The sequence below is a fragment of the Patiria miniata genome, unplaced genomic scaffold (assembly GCF_015706575.1).
Source record: "Patiria miniata isolate m_02_andy unplaced genomic scaffold, ASM1570657v1 HiC_scaffold_20, whole genome shotgun sequence".
Taxonomy (NCBI): Eukaryota; Metazoa; Echinodermata; class Asteroidea; order Valvatida; family Asterinidae; genus Patiria; species Patiria miniata.
The window spans coordinates 1,506,164-1,524,841 of record NW_024037059.1 but is presented as its reverse complement, the minus strand read 5'-3'; the positions used below and the strand labels follow the sequence as shown (position 1 = coordinate 1,524,841).

Genomic DNA, 18,678 nt, shown 5'->3' with positions numbered 1-18,678 from the left:
GGGCGCCCTACACAAACACTGGTCAGCGCCAAGACTTCTGTCAAATTGATGCAGATCAACAACCTGCCCATTAAAAAAAAACACTCTTTGTGGAGACGATAACTCAAGAACAACATATTGCATTGGGTTGAAATTGCGTCCAATAATTGGCCATGAAATTTGACACAGCCAGTTTGAAAATTGGCGTGAACCGTGGAAGAATGAATTAAATATGATTTAAAGAAAATAGGCCGAAGCGTTTTAATCACGAAATATTCATTCCGAAGATTAGTTTCTTTTGATACTCCTTGTGGAGATGATAACTCAAGAACAACATATTGCATTCGATTGAAATTGCGTCCAATAATTGACCATGATATTTTACACAACCGGTTTGAAAATTGACGGGAACCGTGGAAGAATACATTTAATATAATTTAAAGAAAATAGGCGTTAATCACGAAAAATTCATTTCGAATTTTAGTCTCTTTTGACACTCTTTGTGGAGACGATAACTCAAGAATAAAATATTGCATTGGATTGAAATTGCGTCCAATAACTGGCCGAGATATTTGACACAAAATCTTAGAAAATTGACAGGAACCGGGGTAAAATAAATTTAATATGATTTAAAGGAAACAAGTGTTTTAATAACAAAAAAATTCATTCCGAATCTTAGACTTAGTCTATTTAAATTAAACAAAAATGAAGCACTCTTTTGGTGACAATATAAAGAAAAAATATTTACAATATAAGAAAAACAAATTGTATTTTTAAATTTAAAAGAATAAAATCTGTTGCATACATGTGGATTTATGTTGAAATTACACTGACACGATCTAGTCAGTATATCTCTATGGTTTATCCATGGAGCTATTAAGGATCAAGAGCGCCCTCTATTGTTATAATGTGGCGACTGTCACATTTGGAGGATTGCTTAAGAAAAGTAAACAAATTTGGTGTGGAAAATTAGTCAGTCTTTTGCTCTCGTTTGGGGCTAGTCGAAGGAGATTTCGTTGGGATCTTATGATGCCTTTAATCACAACATGCTGTGCTTGTTGGGAGCTGCGTCAAGGAACGTTTGTTAGCTGTGCCTACAGCTTGGTAAGTCACTTATTATAAAGTGTCCTCAAGGCGTTGACACCTGCAGCTGGTCACTGGTCCAGCAGCAAGATCTGAAATGAAACGCACACAGCATGCACAGCGACTCGTAGCCCCATTAATGTGGCCAATTTACTGGACTTCCTCCGTAAATAAAGGCCACACTTTGAACATATACAAAAATATGTAGAACTTTGTCAAATTTTGATTGTCACATTGAGGCTTAGTTTGTACTTGTAGTTTATTTTTGCTCTATTTTGTGAAATTTCTAGATTCGTTGGCACACGTTTGCAAATCAAACTTTTAACATGAAATTTCACGAAAAAATAGACGTCTGAAAAAGGCAACACTTTCTGATTAACCTATAAAGAGGGTGAGTATGCTTCTAAAGCAAAAATAAACTACAAACTAAGCCTCTATGTGACAATCAAAATTTGACAAAGTATGTTTTTGTACATGTTCCAAGTGTGGCCTTTATTTACGGAGGTAGTCCAGTAAATTGGCCACATTTATGGGGCTAAGTGACGCGATGCATCATGCTAAATTTCATAGCGCCATTATCACAACTCCAGTGGTACCACTTATGATACTTTATGTTTGTCCTTTGAATCATTGCAAGACACTTAGGCTCTCGTTCTCTTTTCCCCTTAAATTAAAATTATCTCAACGAAACTCTACGATGTGGATGGAACCAGGGATCTTTGCATCCATACTACACGTAGCTCATCTTGCCATCCACTTGGCTACTTTGTGGTGGCCCCATGATAAATATGGCCAATTTACTGGAATACCTTCGTAAATAAGGGCCATACGAACATGTGTACATTGTACCCGAAAATGTAGAACTTTGTCAAGTTTTGATTTTCATATTTAGACATTGTTTGTTTTTTATTTATGTTTTAGAAGCACACTCACCCTCTTATAGGATGGGACGCCGTATTATCGCGGTACTAATCACATTTCTCGTTCGGAATAGAGATTGTTATACTTTTGTTTCTTTTCCCCCTTTTTTCCCTTTAAATACTATGCCTAGGCCATATGTACTTTTTCTTTACTTTTGATTTTCATGTTTTTAATCAAATCCTACTTCTTATTCAAGCAGGGTTCGCATTTCTTTCGTTTTTTTCTTGGTGTTCCGTAGCTTTTGAGGATTCTTTTAAAATACATGTTAAAAGGGAAATAGGCCTAAATAAAGTCTGAGAACTATTCGGTTGATACCCGTAGCCTGGTTTCGAGAGCCAAAGTAAATATCCTGATGTTGAATATCGTCAGGTCAGGGAACCAGACAGTCAACTGATGTAACAACAACTTTTTTTTAATATTAATTCAATCATTAATGTTTTATTTTTTTTGGAATTGCCGATAAAATTTTTAGGGTCGCGGCCCTTGGCCTAATCAGAGAAAATCAAACGGTTATAGAAATGACCGCGAGGACAATCCTGCACTCTTATAAGACAACATACATACTATTAACACAGCTATTTTCACGGAGCTGTTATAGTAAAAAATATAGCATATTAAACATTGCAGATTTATAAGATTCTGAATTCTGACACTGCAGCAATTGAAGCGCTTCGGTAATTTAATGTGGGTTTTGAGTTTCGAAGGGAGAGGGTTTGAAACTTTTTAAGTTTCCCAAATTACTTTTCTTACTTTTATTTTTTATTCAAATCCTACTTTTCATTAAAGCTGTTTAATTTTTGTTTCTGACTCGTCGCTCTGTTAAGTCCGAGGACCAGGAAAGGAGGAGAGTCTAATGTAGGAGGGAAAATGGAGGAAATAATCGCACAGGAAGCAACTGTTTGGGGGCTAGAATATTGAAAAAGAAGTGGGGTTCAAGTACGGACTTTTTTCCAAATGAAGGTTAAGGGCAATATTTGCTGTGTGTTATTTGCATGTACTGGCAACATGACTGACCTAATAACAGTTGTATGATACGGTGTAGCATTTTTTATCAATCTTTTGTTTGGGCACAACTGCAAAACAGCAGTTGTAATTGTCATAATAACCATCAAGAATTTGAATCTTGTCATTTTTGTTTTCTGTTGTGTTCAATAGCGGGTCACCACATAATTTTTTTCCTTCAATAATCTGTGATCGTGCGTATAATGGAGGTTCGCATACACAACTCCATCTATTCTTAAAAAAAAGAAAATGATTTCCCCGCCCCTCCCCCCTATTCACTCTTCCCTCCCCTCCCCGAGGATCCCATCTAATGCATTGTATAACTTGATGCAAGGAGCTGTGAACAGAACGCAGAGGGATATACAATACATCTAGGCAGATATCCATCTTTTCATCTCATAAATCATAGTCAATGCCTCGGGCATACAATTTTACAGAGATGGAAATGAAGATGGCTTTCCATCTCGGGGGAAACATCACAAGATTAGAGAGTTAGGCCCAGAAAGAAGCGAATATTTGTATCAGTTATTCAAGTCACAATGCATTCGGTTCTGGGTCTACCTTAATGAATCCATTAAGTGTGACATTGGGGAATTTCAAAATATGTAGGGAATTGGGTATGGCATGTAAAAGTAAGCCATGCATATTTTTTTGTAAGTTTCCCCGGAGGACTCTGGATTTCCCTGGATTACTTTTGCACAAAGTTTTAGAGTAACTTACCTGTAAAGGGTGACCCCAAAAAAATCAACCCTAAAACATTTGCCTTTAAAAAAAGGGATCTGTGGATTTATATGCTTTGGGTATCAGATTAAAGCTAGAAGAGAATTTTCTTTTAAATAGGGGGGGCCTACTGAAAAAAATCATGAAAATATCACTTTGGGTTGCTGAGAAAAAGCCAAGTATGTAAAAGTAGTCATTTTTCATCCTTTACACACACAAAATTACCACAGTAAGGGATCCTAATCCTAACAAACAACACGGCACATAATATGAAAAGAGTACAAATGAATTTGATGGAAATACATGTACCTTTTATTTTTTACCTAAATAGGTATCTCGTCCTAGTTTTAGTCATATTTTAATTCCTTTCAGCATCATAAATATGTCAAAATAAAGAAATTACATAAAATGAAGGATAATTGCACAGTAGGCATACAGTAAAATGTTTCACTGCTCGAAGTAGCATCCTGTAAAATAATGGCACCTGGTGTGCTGTCATTTTAAAGAAAAGTGGTATTTTTGTATCATAAATGCCAACGCTGGTCAGCGGACCAGCATTGGATAAAACTGGGTGTTTTTTTTGTAAATAGGCCTACTGCGCCCAATCTACCATATTTAGTAATTTACATAATACTGGTTCCCTGACCTTACAATTCCCTTAAGTCTATAAATTGCTCTGTTTTATCTTAAGTTGGATCAGGGAACCATACTACAGGAACATGAGTGTTTTTAATGGTTTTTCCAGCATCTACAAACCCAAAACTTCAAACAAGTCCGTGTAACATCAATTGCTATAAAATACTAACTCCCAAATTCATCCATTTCTGAAAGTAACAGCAAAAGCATGTTGTATAGGCCTATAGGCCTATCCCTTTAAAGGGGAAAATTCAATTTTTCCTTTTTTTAATTAGGCCTATAAAGAAAAGCTTCACGGAAAAGGAACATGAATCTTGTAAAAAAAATCCTACCTATATCCCACAATTATAAAAAAAAAAAAACTTGACAAAAAATCACAAACACTTAAAAACGCACCTAACACTACCGGGCATAAAACTGATGATACATGTTGTATACCATGGAGTTAACTGAGTGACATTTGCAAAAAAAGATAATGTCGTTTTGAAATTGCACAATGTCTAGTATTAGTAACAGGAGCTGTGACCTTTGGTATTTGCCAATGGCTGCAGTTCTTGACCAAAAAAAAAAAAATATTTAATAAATGTGTGTTCTAATGGTCAGTTCTTGTCAGTTTTGTTCCCCTTGAAAACTGTGTCTACAGCTTGACAGTTTTGTGCAGATAATTGGAAATAAAATGTGACGTTGATTGAAAAATTGAGGAGTTGACATTTTGCTACTGGCTGTCTGCTGTGCATTTAGTACACATAGCATGTTGTTGCACAACGTTCGGCTGTACTTGGCTGTGAGTCACAAGACATGGGAAACAGGAAACTCTCTCTTATTGACACAAAGTCCTTGGCAAGACACCTCAAATATGTACACTACGTGTATCAGATTGCACGGTGTTAGACTTGTACAAGTCTATTCATTATTAGTGCCATACATTGGAACCTTGTACCCGATTATGGAATCGGGGAACCCCTAAACCAACTTTACAAATTTAATATGTAATCACTTCTCAGGCAATGAAAAAGAAAGGTTTTGAAGTGTCATTTGTGGGGAATTTTTTTCATAATGAAAACCAGTCCACATGGAAAAACAAAACATACATGTAGGCCTATTTCATGTTTATGATGCTCGCTAAGTTGCGGTATTCACCACTAAGCTCACTGCACACACTTGTATCTTGCTGCATTGACACACCGATGCGACGGCATTATCGTGTGCACTTTTATGAAAAATCTGAACAGCAACTTCTGAGATCTGAATTTTGGGGTTGGGCTTCTTTTCTACAGGTACCCGGGTACCCATATTTGGTTCTTTTTCAATCGGGCACCCAGTTCCCGTACTACCCGTAAATTCACATCCCTATTTGTTATTCCCACATTTTGGTTAATTTAACAGTTCCTTAATGCTGGACTGTGACCGTTCCCACAAAATTGTTAAAGCTATAGTCCATCATTTCTAATTTGTGCATTTTGTTCATTTGAAGCAACGAAGTGTTCAAATCTAATGAAGGATACTGAACAACTAACCTGATGAAGTTTCAGCTCAGCTTCAGCTGTATATTCCAAGAAAATAGCATTCTAGGATCTCAATTTCAAATCAAAATTTACTGAATCATGTTTTGAATTGTTTTGAATTGCAGCTATTCACGACGTCGCGCACTGATCCAACGAATTATAGCAACCGTGCGCGCGTGTGCGTCGTGTCAATGTTTGCACGCGCTTCGCCGAATAACAAAACGAACTACTAATTTAAATTTTCCTACGGTGTGTCTTAAGACGCACTGTTGGAAAGGCCTTCTTTCGTTGATTACTTCAAAATGACAGCTTCCCAGAAAGAATAATTTCACAGGGAGTTTAGTTCTCTTACTATCTTTCAACCAAGTTTGTTTTTCAACAATAATTATGCCAGTTACTTTTCGGATGGCTGCAAAGGATGGACTATAGCTTTAAGAACAAAACTGGCAAACAATGAATTTTGGAGAATTTACAGTCACATCAACACAATTTTGAACAATTCAATTGTGGGTCTGGGAGATGCTAAATTAACATTGGGTTTTGCCTTACATCAACATAATTCTGTTATCTCTGTATACTCAGTGCTGTCCGCAAACTTGCAAGAAAAATTCCCAAGCTCACTCCAGTGGGACTTGAACCCACGACCTGCTTTTTTTTAGTGCAGCTGACGCCCCACCATTGAGCTTACCAGGGGAAGCTGGCCGGTTTGATTCTGATTTCGCAGCGGGTTCCACAATCAATTACTATTCACGCTGGGTAGATGTAAAGTCAACTTTGGGATTTGCCCTCGACTGAAATACAAAGCACTACATGTAGTAGTATATTCCCAGTGCTGTTCGAGGGCTTGGAAGATAAATTCACAAGCTAACTCGAAAACCCTCGAACAGCTCTGAGTATACACAGCTCTAATATGAAATTCCATTTATGTAGGGAAAATTCCAATATTGAATGTCAATAGACCGAAGTGAGAAAAATGATTCTATCAGTGTTCCACCCTAATGCCGTTATATTGATGTAAGCCATTTGGAGAGAATTTTCAAAAAAAAAATTGTGCAGAGAATCACATCATTAAAGGTGCTTTACACAATGTACAACATTTCTGTAATTCTCAGAAATGGATGGATTTGGGGGTTAGTACTTAATAGCAAATATTGTTACACTGGACTGTTTAAAGTTTTGCGTTCATAGATGCAGAAAAAAAATTGCTGGTCTTGTAGTGTGGACTGTCTGGTTCCCTGACCCTACTTAAGACAAGGCCAAGATATTTCAGTTCAGGGAAGCTGACTAGCTGGCTTGCGGATGTTCACTTCTCGGATGGGTGACCGATTGCAAACAAAGTGTGAACTAACTAAATTTGGTAAATTGTGTGCAGTATTTGAGAAAAATCAGTGTTTCTCCAACGATGGTTGGCCGACCATCGTTGGAAATTGATCCAAAATTCCACTTTTGAAAATGACAGCACACCAGGTACCATGATTTTACAGGATGCTTGAAACTATTAGTACTTTGTAATAATTTGGTAGTTTTCTTTTTTGATGTTTGCAATTGCCTTTACAACAATTGTGTGTCAATAGGGACCCAGTGATTTTTGTCTTGTTTATCTTATTGGAGCAGGTCACCGACTGACACATCAAACGCATCATGGAATATTATTATTATATTAACAAGTGGAATTATTTTCTGTTGTGATTAGTTCAATGACTTTCTTTTATTTCTTTTTCACCATTAGATTTATGCTCTGGTGGCTGTTGGATTGTCTGCCTATGGGATTCACAGCTATCTCAACTATTATGGTAACGGTACGTACATGTACAGGTATAGCCATGTCCAATGTGTGTTTGTAGAGCTATGGCTATGTCAGCCTTAATTGACAAAAACTAGACAGTGGACGCCATGCATGTGCAGGAGACAGCACTTTTCTACCATTTTTCAAGAGCCCCATGGACGGGACACACAATGTGCACGTAGTGGTTGGCCCATGTATGGCATGAAGTACTTAAAACTTTTTCGTCCTGAATTAGTGGTGAGAGAAATCAGAGATTTCAAAATCCGGTTATACTAATTTTTTTTTTTTTTTGAAACTATATATAACATTTATGTAATTTCACCAGAAGGTCCCATCCAGCTCACAGTCACGCCAACAAAAAGTGACATTAGTGCGGTGCCACATGAAATGCCCTCCCAGTGATTGGGTATAGTTTGCAGGATTCAATATATGACCACTTGACCTTTACTCCAGAACTGTAATATTGGGGAGAAAATGGGATGGGAACTCTCTGATAAGTCGAATGGGCAGGCTATTCATACACCAAGAAGGCTGCTAACAGGTGAATGCAGTTACAATAAGAGACCATGGAGCATATTGGGGAATGTTGCAGTTGTTTTCTTTAACCTGTGGTACGCAAAAATGGAAGGCTGGATTTTTTTAAGGTTGTTTCGAAGATCCGATTTCCAAAAATCGAAACTGAATAGTGGAGCACAAAATTCGGATTTAAATCCCATTACTATTTTTATTGGTTTGGGAGTGTGGTCTAGTGGTTAGAGTTCGTGACTTATGATCAGAGGGTCAGGGGTTCAAATCCAACTGCTGATTATATGTTGTGTCCTTGGGCAAGCCACTTCATCCCCACTTGCCTCTCTCCACCCAGGGGTATGAGTACTGGCATCAGCTGGGGAGTAACCTGTGATGGACTAGCATCCCATCCAGGGGGAATAGAAATATTCTCAGTCGTTTCATGCTACTGAAACCAGAGATAAACGCCGGCCTGACAGGCCACATATTGGCTCATGACAGACATAACGTACTTACTATTCTAAGTAAGTGTGCACAGTATGTGCACAGCCAATACATGCAATTGCATCTTTGCGCGACTCTCCCCTTGTAAGCATTGAGGGGGTACTTGTGCGCGGAACTCATACATGTACATGTAGCTCAAGACAAGAAATTCTCGCATGGCCTATCTTTTAACTAAAAACTGCGGTTTCCTGTGAAATTTGCCTTGTTTAGCAATTATTAGTAGAATACCCAGATTTCTTCGTAACTTGCGATTTGTATCCTTTAACCAGGGTTCCGCACACTGTCCAATGACACGGCCCTTAGCACGGGACTGGGCATGGAACAGCGCGTCCTGTACGTTGCCAACTGTGTGGACATCGGTCTGTACGCCGTCTTGATCCTATCGGTCATCCTAGTCATCCTCGGTGTCAAAAAGGTACTATGAATGACCACAAATGACCATCAAGAAAAATTCCACAATTTGAAGTTTCATTTCAATTTTGAAGTAAATTCATGTTGTACAGATTATCGTTAGCTTTAAAACTTTTTAAAGTAAAGAAAAACTATCACTGTTTTGGGGGAGTGTGGCCTAGTGGTGACAGTTCATGACTCATGATCAAAGGGTCAGGGGTTCAAATCCAGCCGCTGGCCATATGTTGTGTCCTTGGGCAAGCCGCTTTACCCTCACTTGCCTCTCTCCACCCAGGAGTATAAATGGGTACCGGCATTAGCTGGGAAGTAACCTGCGATGGACTGGCATCCCATCCAGGGGGAATAGAAATATTCTCATCAGTCATTTCATGCTACTGAAACCGGAGATAAACGCCGGCCTGATGGGCCACATTGGCTCGTGACGGATGTTACTTCTACTTTTCGTATTACCTTCTTATTTGTGGATTTCTTTTATGTGGCCTGAAAGTGAATGATAGGTAGCCACATGTATGTGATAGCAGCGCTGCATTCGTTGGCAAAGAGCCAATGCTTTTAAAAGTGAGATTACAAGCGTGGCTTGTCTTCAGGGCAAATTGGAAGCGTTGATGGTGCGTAAAGTGACACTGTCTAGCGCCGTCTTCTGTGATTCATGTTGTCCAGTGCCTTCAGTGACATTGGTTATTTATGTATTTCATCCCACGCGTCAAATAAAACATGAGTTCAGTTAAACTTAGTTGATGCGTGTACATTCGCTGCTAAAACTGCAATTTATGAATTTCATAATGCGTACTTATGTGCAATAAAGCTATTGTGTAAGCTTCATGTCTGTACATGTTCTTCACTCTGCAGTCTATTTGGCCGTCAAAACAGATTATTATTTCCATGATGTGCTACGCACAAAACACGTTTTCCTTTCTCCTTTTTTTTCGAAAAAAAATTGAATGTCATTCTGTGAGCACTGTCGATATTGATATTACTCGATTGTTTGATATAATTTTGATATCGATATCGCCGATAGCAATTTTGTAACCATATCAGAATATCGAAATTTTTCGATTTTGCACAATGATATTGAAAATGCTTTTGCTTTGTGTTTAACATTTGTTTTATGTTACACCTAAAATAAAACTCGACAGCAACTTGTGCTTGTGACTCAAAATGAAAACATTGCGAAATGCCAAACGGCGTCGCATTGTGCTCTGCGTTCGGCTCAGGTAAATCCATTTATTCCCTTATTCATGGTTAGGGGCCACAGCAAAATGTGTGGACAAACCATTCTATCAAGCAGTTTAATTAAAATCGAGGCGACAAGATGCATCTGCAATGTTTGCCATTTTGCCTGGTGGGCATGCAAATGCAGCTTTACTGACTTAAACACCTTGGAGATTTGTCTGGAGAAAAAAAGTATTGTCAAAATTCACAGAAACATGATGACCTTAATCTCTTGAGTCAGCCTGAACCCAAGGGGGCTGCATTTGAATATAAATTGAAAGTTCTTTCCCCAGAGATAACAATGTTAATCCAGAGTTTTTGTCTCATGCCAATTTATATGGATTGTGCATGTTGATGACTGTGTGTGCAGTACTACATGTAGTGTATGAAGCACATTGACTTGGACATGTTTGAGTAGAACAGGTTTTTTCCCAGGGGGGGGGGGGGGGGGCTACATGTCCTTTTGTTTTTTTTATGGGGGGGGGGGGGGCGCCTTGGGGCCTTTTTCTCTCATCTACATGTTCATGTATGAACCCAATTCATGAAGGGCCACTATACATGTCCGTGAAAGTCAACTTAAATGTTTTAGATTTTTGCTCGAAAATTCAATTATTTTTTTCAAAGGTTGGGCATTGAATTTCTTCATTAATAATTTCTTCAATCAATTTTTCTGGGGGCATTGTAGCAGAGGGACTAGTAACTGAAGTTGATCATATTCATAATCAGGGGTGTGAAATCTCGGCTTTAAAGCTGATTTCAGCTTTTTTTTGTTTTGGATGTCAGCTTTTTTTCCTTCACTTGCTGTTCACAAAAATATAGGATATTTCCAAAGTTCAGCTTTTTTATACCTTTTCAGCTGTTTTCAGCTATTTTTTATCAGTGGTCACTCACACCACTGCATAATGTTGATGCAAACCAGGCCCATTTGGCACTGCTTATACGCTAGCTGAACTCAAGTGCAGTGGCATTTCAGACTGCCGATTCTCTCACTTTTTCTATTTTGGGATCAAGTTCTGTTTATTCTCCCCATTCAGCTGCAGCGGTTCCTCTTCATCCCCTATCTGGTTACCATGGGAATGCTCGTCGTCCTCCAGTTCTTAGTCTGCCTCCTCTCCGTCATTACTATGGTGAGCAGATTTTTTTAATTTTCTCAAAATTGAACTATTTCTTTCAGGTTTGTGCAAGCTTGGCAAAGTCGCATTTGAAATCCATTTCTGTTAAAAAAAAAACATTCATCAACTAGGCCTGCAAATATTTATCTTTCAAACGATTCATCTTTTTATTATTTTTAATTTGACCCGTCGGACCACTGCCATGTAACGAACATTGAAACTTCTTGTATGCTAACTTTCCTCCACAGTCCTGGCCAGCCTTCATAATATGTGAGGCATTAATTCTGGCAAACTTAGACGGAACTGGACACAGGCCATAATGGCACAAAATGCAAAAAATGAATGGGGATGATTATTGACAACTTGTTGAGTATTGATATATTTATAACCTTAGATATGTCTACACATTTTAAAGAAATGGTATAAAAATCGTTGAATGAAAGTGTTTTTAAGGAAAACCAACTGGCATCTTTCATTTGCACTATAAAACTTCAAACCTTAAAGGCTTTTCTCTCAGTATTGTACTTTTTGACGTGTCGATATGTCCACTGAATGTTGGATTGAAGTACAACAAAACAGTATTGTAAGAAGGTGATTCTCTTTCCTATAACCAGCAAACCCTCACTTCGACCTCTGCCACAGTTGTGTCTCATTTTGCCAGGATATGCCAGTATGCCTCACAAATAATTATCTGTTGAGCTTGCAACACATCTCTACTCATCACTCTAAAGAATTTCATGTGAGGAATTTTTAAGATTTACAGTTAGAGATATTTCTTGCAGCATGCTCTTGGGCCTCTATAAGATGGCCTTCGGTAGTTTTTCATAAATCAAACCAAATGTAACCAGATTGCCAACATAGCAATAAATTAGGCAACTTATTGTTGCAGCCCCATTCATCAGCATAAAGCATTGTGTAAAACATTTGAAGTCAGAGTCGGCAGTGTGTTTAACAGCAAAGGCCTCTCTGATACTGGTTCTCTTGTTCCTCTCGCAGTTCATGTCGCATGGACCACAGGAGTTCGTTGAGTTGTTTCTTGCCGTTGTGTTCTTTGTCGTTGATGTAAGTACAGTGTACAGCCATAAAGTCTTTCAGAAATCAGACCTTTGTTATTCCAAAAAAAACTTTGTGAAGAAGGATATGAATATATATTTTAGATCTTCTTTAGACCATTTTGAGTCCATTGTCCTTTTTATTAAAGTAGACATCCTCAGATGTAACAAGTGTATTGTTATCTTTGATGATTATATTTATGTATTACTATGAGTTTCTGAATTGTAAAACAAAAACTTGTTAATTTGTCACTTTATTGCTGATTTGCTGATTTGTCACTTTAAAACTTCACTGTGATTCTTTTGAAAACCCCTTCTATTCAGTTGATGTGCTGGGTGTGTGTCTTCTCGTACTACCAGGAAATGCGTGATGGCAGAGCTCAGATCAGAGCCAACTACACAATCAGAGTGAGTGATGATCAGACAAAACCATTGGTCCTCACCTGATCCTTTAAAGAGTTGTAGGATTTTGTAGGATTTAGGGGGGGTGGAACCCAGCCGATGTTATCAGGTCGAGCAAGCCGTAAAAAACCTAATCCTCCTAGATCTTGAACAGTTTTGGTAGAGTTTGTAGGATTTGCACTGTTATTGATATGTAGCATGATCCCCCTTGAAAATTCAAAGAATGTGTCATTAGTTTCCGACACACTGTAGACGATTTTGTAGGATTTAGGAAGGCTGGAACCCTGCCACTGTTATCAGGTTGAAACCAGTAACCCTGACCTTATCCTCCTAGATCTTAGAAAAGTTTTGTTAGATTTTGTAGGAATTGTGAACATTTAGCCTAGACACTGTTATTTTATGGAGTCTGAAAAATCAAATAATGTGCCGTATGGTTTCCGATGCACAGTAGACAATTTGGAGAATTTCGGAAGGCCCAATGAAAAATGGCTGGGGTCGAAGCAGTTCAAATTGTGGGCACAAAATTATTAATGGAGCATGGACCTCATATCCTGAAATATGTTCGCATCCTTTTTGTTAAATGAGATTGCATGGAGAACAACAGCTTTAACAGTTATGTCGTCCTGTTTCTTTTATAGGTACCTGAAATCAGCCAATCCGAGAAGACTGAAGTTACCATAGATACCAGCCGATCGTTTGACGGGCCGCCTGCCTACACCGCATTGTACCCGAAACCGAGCGACTAAACTTGAGAAAATAGTTTGCCCATGAAGTATGCATTAACACAAATGTGCATGTAGCAGTCAATATGTATGGTAATTATCATGTACAGTTTGTCCTATGATTGCAACAAAACAACAAAAAACCTTGCACCTGCAAAGCAAACCGTGGTCATTTTAACACTGCTTCTAGTATTACCCAAAATCTAAAGAAGTGAATTTTTCTTAGGGACACATTTTGTGAAACTTTCTACTGGAATCTTGTATGAACAATATTTAACATCCCTTTTTTGGTTAATTGTCAAATTTAAAGTGCACTTCTTTGTATATTAAACATTTTCCATGCTTTTCCAGACAAGTGAGGGCGCTGTTGCTGTGATGTCATTTCAGGAAGACACTGTTCAGTTTAGGCATTTTCTGTTCAAATTGTGAACCCAAAAAATGTGTTCATTGTAAACATTTGTGAGAAAAGTTTGCTCATTGGCTTACTGCCATGTACTGACACAACAAATCAACAAAGAAAAGAAAATTTAGGACAGCGAATTGAAATTGAGATCCTAGAATACTGTTTTCTTTAAATATACAGCATTCACTGAGCTAAAACTTCATCAGATTAGTTGTTAAGCACCCTTCTTTAGATGCTGAGCACTTTTGTTGCTTCAAACTAAATAAAAAATGCACAAATGACAAATGATATACTCTACCTTTAAAACACCCCCATCGTTTTAACCCAACCTCAAAATTCTATGCACATTCAACTGCCATTTTCTCCCAAACAGTGAAACCCAAAAATAATGAACGTAGCTGTTATCAAAAAGTGTCAATCCATTGGAACAAACAGGCTCTAAAGCCTTTTTGAAATTGTCTCTTATTACTCGCTGTCGATTTTCAAAGATTTATAGATTCTAAACTTAATCGAAATTTAAACAATGCCAACAAAAATCGGCCTTTTAATAATACTTGAACATCATTTCACTAGGGTTAAGTGCATGGTGTATTAATTTTAAACAAATACATGTGTGTTTATAGTTTTACCACATTGTAAATAGCTCACTCCAACATGTAGTTGCATTGTTGCATGTTTCTACAGAAATGGGAAATGTATTCAGCAAAATCTGATCTAAATTATTTTTCTCAAATATTTTGATGCTTCACTGTAAATCTTCTAGATTTTACTGTTTATTTTTCCAATGCTAAAACACGCATGTACATCTTTTTCTTACCAGACCAGAATTAAGATGACCAGACAAATATAGTATTTAAGATCATTTACTATTCACATTCTAAAGGTTGGGCACAGGAAAATCCAGATTATGGCTTAGATTTACATTAAAAAAATTCAAAATGCAATAAGCTTATTCCTCCATGGAGGTGTAGGCTTATTCATCCATGGTACAATAGACTGAACAGCTCTATGTATACAAATGTATTTTTTTCAAGCAGTGGATAAACTGATGATGAGCCAAAGCTGCTAAGAATAACATCAAACTGGCGCCGCATATGATGCATATCAAGTACACTGTGGGGAATACGTTGCCATAACAATGACGGCACATATGTTAGAAGCAATCTGTCTGAAAAGGAACGTGTAACTTAAACCAGGACAAGCACTCGAATGGCTCAATGTTTGAATTTTGTATACCAAAATTTACAGGAAAAATCCAAAATTTTTAAAGACATGAGTTGTGTGCACTTCTACATTCTACATTTTAATGACCTTTCCGATTGGTATCATGTTGGTGAAAACACGTTTGTAGAGAACAATATGGCTCATATCATGTAAAAGTGCGGCATTCATTTATTTGGTGTAGTGTATTGCAAGTCAGTTGTGCATGCCATTACAATCCAGCTAAAGTGTATTGGAGGATTCTTTGACTCACCAGCCAAGTGATTTTACCACAGACATGACAGACTATTTGACTTTAGTCTTATTGTTTATTGCTGACCAAAGAGTTTCCTCACAGCATGGCCAAGCTTTCTGTCAATACCCTTTGGCAGTTCTTGCAGTGTACTGTGGTTCACTCCCAAAGTACAGCGGCAGATATTGGAGGGCTGTGATCATAGAGGTAGAATTCTACCTCATGGTAGAATTCTACCTCATGGAGGTAGAATTCTACCTCCATGCTGTGATAAAACATGGGCGAGTCACTGTTTTCAAATACTGAAGTGATTTCTACGATCAGGTAGAGCAAAGGTTATGTATTGGGAGGGGTTAGTGCAACCAAGAAAAAAAACTTGCAAATTGTCAGAACTCAGAAAGTATAATGTTTGCATGCTTGCCATATTATAATTAGTCAGTGCTATTTTGCTAACTTAAAATTTATACTAAGTACTTTCGTTATCAAGGTTATAAAAAAGAGTGCTTGTAGTTGGAGACAGGTCTTGAAAAAAATCAACAATTTCTATTTTTAAAACAACCATTTATCCTAACATTTTCCCTGTAAATAAACAACTATTATTTTTATTGCAAAGTTGTAATATATGCATGTCTATTTGTAGTGCTGCCAACATATTTTATGTCTGAAAACCACAAATGTCTTTATGTGTAACGTTGCTCGACAAAAACAAAAGAAAAATTTCTGTTGAAGTATCCTTAGCTGCATGAAATCTGAAAAGCTTGAAATTAATTACCACAATTTTACGTGCAGTTAACATTTTTTTTTAAATATTGTTTGTTATCCGGAGTTGAAACAAATTGTGCAAGCTTTTTCCTCGTGGTGTTTTTTTTAAGTGATTGTTATACAAATAGTCCCCAAAAAAATCACTTCCTTGTGTCAGTTGTTGGTAAAAAAAAAAAAAAAAGGAAATTCCCACTAAATATTTGGTATTAGAAAGACTGACTGTTTCAAGCCAGTATTGTTGCAATATTTTTAACACAATTTTTTAAGGAAAAATATTCACGAGGAAAAATGTTTGCTTTCTCACTGAATAATAAACTGTTTGTAAATGGAATGTTTTCAATTTTAAAATGTAAATGTAAATAAAATTACAGGAACAAACGGAATTATGGTTTGAATATGTAAGCGGATTGAGCTGTTGTGACAAGTAACTGTTGAGATTCTAAAATTTGTGAGTATTTTTAGGAAAGTTCAATTTGCATGCATAAGCATTTGTGTATTGTATCACATATATGTATTGTGCATGTGTAAACAAGCATGGTCATTTATTTAAATATATTACATATTTGCAATAATACACATTATGTTGTTCAGAAATTAATAAAAAGTTTACAGTCGAAGCACACTGAACGTAAATGGTTTAATGTCGTTATTGGAACGTATTTTCATTGGTATTTGTGTGGTTACTATGAGGAGAATTTTTTCTTTACACGAATAAAGAGCGCATCACTTGAAGCGCCGACGATCAAGTTGGTGTGGGCACTTAAGTTTACCGAAATTCTTGATAGTGAAAACGCCGCTATATGAACAAACATGGTGGGGCCATAAAAAATGTTCGTTAAAAGTGGTTGTTCGTTATAATGATTGTTCGTTATAGTGATTGTGCATTACAATGGAATTTACCATGTCGGGAGCCAAAGGGGATGTTCGTTATAGCCAAATGTTCGTTATAGCGACGTTGGAAAAGCACATGCGCGTCAACTTCTTTTAAATGTGCTTTAATTGAACATAACGTTTTTAGACCTATATTACCTGAATTTCCTCCATTCGTCCAAGTAACAAGAACCTACAATCTTGTACCTATAAATCTGAACTATGTGCTCAAATTTTAAAACGGACGATCATTCAAATCGGGTTTTGTTTTCTGTACTTGTATCTTATTTTAGGAAGCACTAAGTAAAAGCATAGGTAAAAGTAAACCTCGACGACACTGATCTCATTTTTCCCCCAACTCAAATCTCTGGGAAGAAATTGTTCAACTGCGCGGGGGCAGGCAAGGCGGCAAGATTACCATATGCGAAGTTCACTAATTTTCCTCTGTATTGACTAACAAGCCCCCAGATAGCAATTTCATGTCATCAAAGTCAATTTGAGCAGTGATAAAATACAAGCATTTTCTTAGAAAACACTTGGAATTTTTCAGTCCAATCTCATAGGGTTTGTACACACTGGCAGGGTGTTGAGTGAACTTCGTATATGGAAATCTTTTCGGCAAGGCCAACAGCTCTTTCTGATTTGTTTGAAGAAGAGTCTATTTTGGCTGGAAAAGCGTGCTGTTGAGGTGCAAGATCCACACAAAAAAAGCATATGACTTTTTTTGCAAAGAAACGACACTCGGAATGTCACTATCTTCCCCAAGGTGTTTCGGAGGATTAAGGTATAAAAGTACGGATTTCTGACCCTATAAAAAAAATCACTGCTTCAGTCGATTCTCGCGGGATTTTACAGAGGATATTTGGATTTATTTGGATGTTTTCCCTGCCAATCCCTAATGTACGGCGCCGGCGTTGAAAATACTTAAAGAGTGACCCTCGTGATGAAACAATTTTTGGGATGGGGTAAGGCCCGATCGCCACCACTTGAAGTTCTTGATCTGCTAATGGGAAGAGGTGGCGCTATGACACCCTGCGTACTGTGCATTGACTTCCACATGATGCATTCAGACGTGAAGGATTTCCTCTCCTTTTTACCTGAAAAAGATCTACAAATCGGGTAAGTTGCGATTCTGACTTTTCATTTTCGTGTATATATAGGCCCTACATCTTTGAATGTGAAGTAGGAGCCTGTATATTATAGATGCAGTGTCGAGAGCAGCTGTTCTTGTATTTGTACGCGAAGTTCGTTCCTTATTCTAGAGATATGTAATGTGTATACATTGGATTTCATTGAAATGTGGGCAGAAATGTTCGGGGTTTCTCTGCGCCACTTCAAATTACGTTATTGTTTTCATAACAGGAACGAGATTCAAGTATTAAAGTGTATATGATACCTTTTTCTAGTGCTATATCAGAACATTCCAACTTGGGCAGCTTTTGAGATGGGCTTCAATTTCCCATTTCAAAAATACTCTTCCGGACATAGTTCAGCCTGTTCTCAACAGTTCATGCCTAAAATTCTAAGGTCAGCTAGTTTCATTTCAGATTGCATACATCTGCTGCAATAATGTCAGTAATATGTCCCCCCCCCCCCTCCCCCCGATATTTTTGGGCAAGGGTGCCGGTTGCAGTGC

At 37.6% G+C, this 18,678-nt stretch overlaps 1 protein-coding gene across 2 annotated transcripts; it reads left to right on the top strand.

Annotated features, from left to right (window-relative positions):
• Positions 1-894: 894 nt before the first annotated feature.
• On the top strand, positions 895-13,957 carry LOC119728883. 2 transcript variants are annotated; one of them, XM_038201318.1, is made up of 7 exons: positions 895-1,083; positions 7,576-7,635; positions 8,912-9,058; positions 11,301-11,393; positions 12,375-12,440; positions 12,755-12,838; positions 13,471-13,957. In XM_038201318.1, the coding sequence occupies exons 1-7, from the start codon at positions 1,006-1,008 to the stop codon at positions 13,576-13,578; spliced, it is 636 nt and encodes a 211-aa protein (XP_038057246.1). In that variant the 5' UTR covers positions 895-1,005; the 3' UTR covers positions 13,579-13,957. The 2 variants fall into 2 exon arrangements, with proteins under 2 accessions (XP_038057246.1, XP_038057245.1); XM_038201317.1 differs by having other exon boundaries at positions 7,576-7,645; positions 8,913-9,058.
• Positions 13,958-18,678: the final 4,721 nt, after the last annotated feature.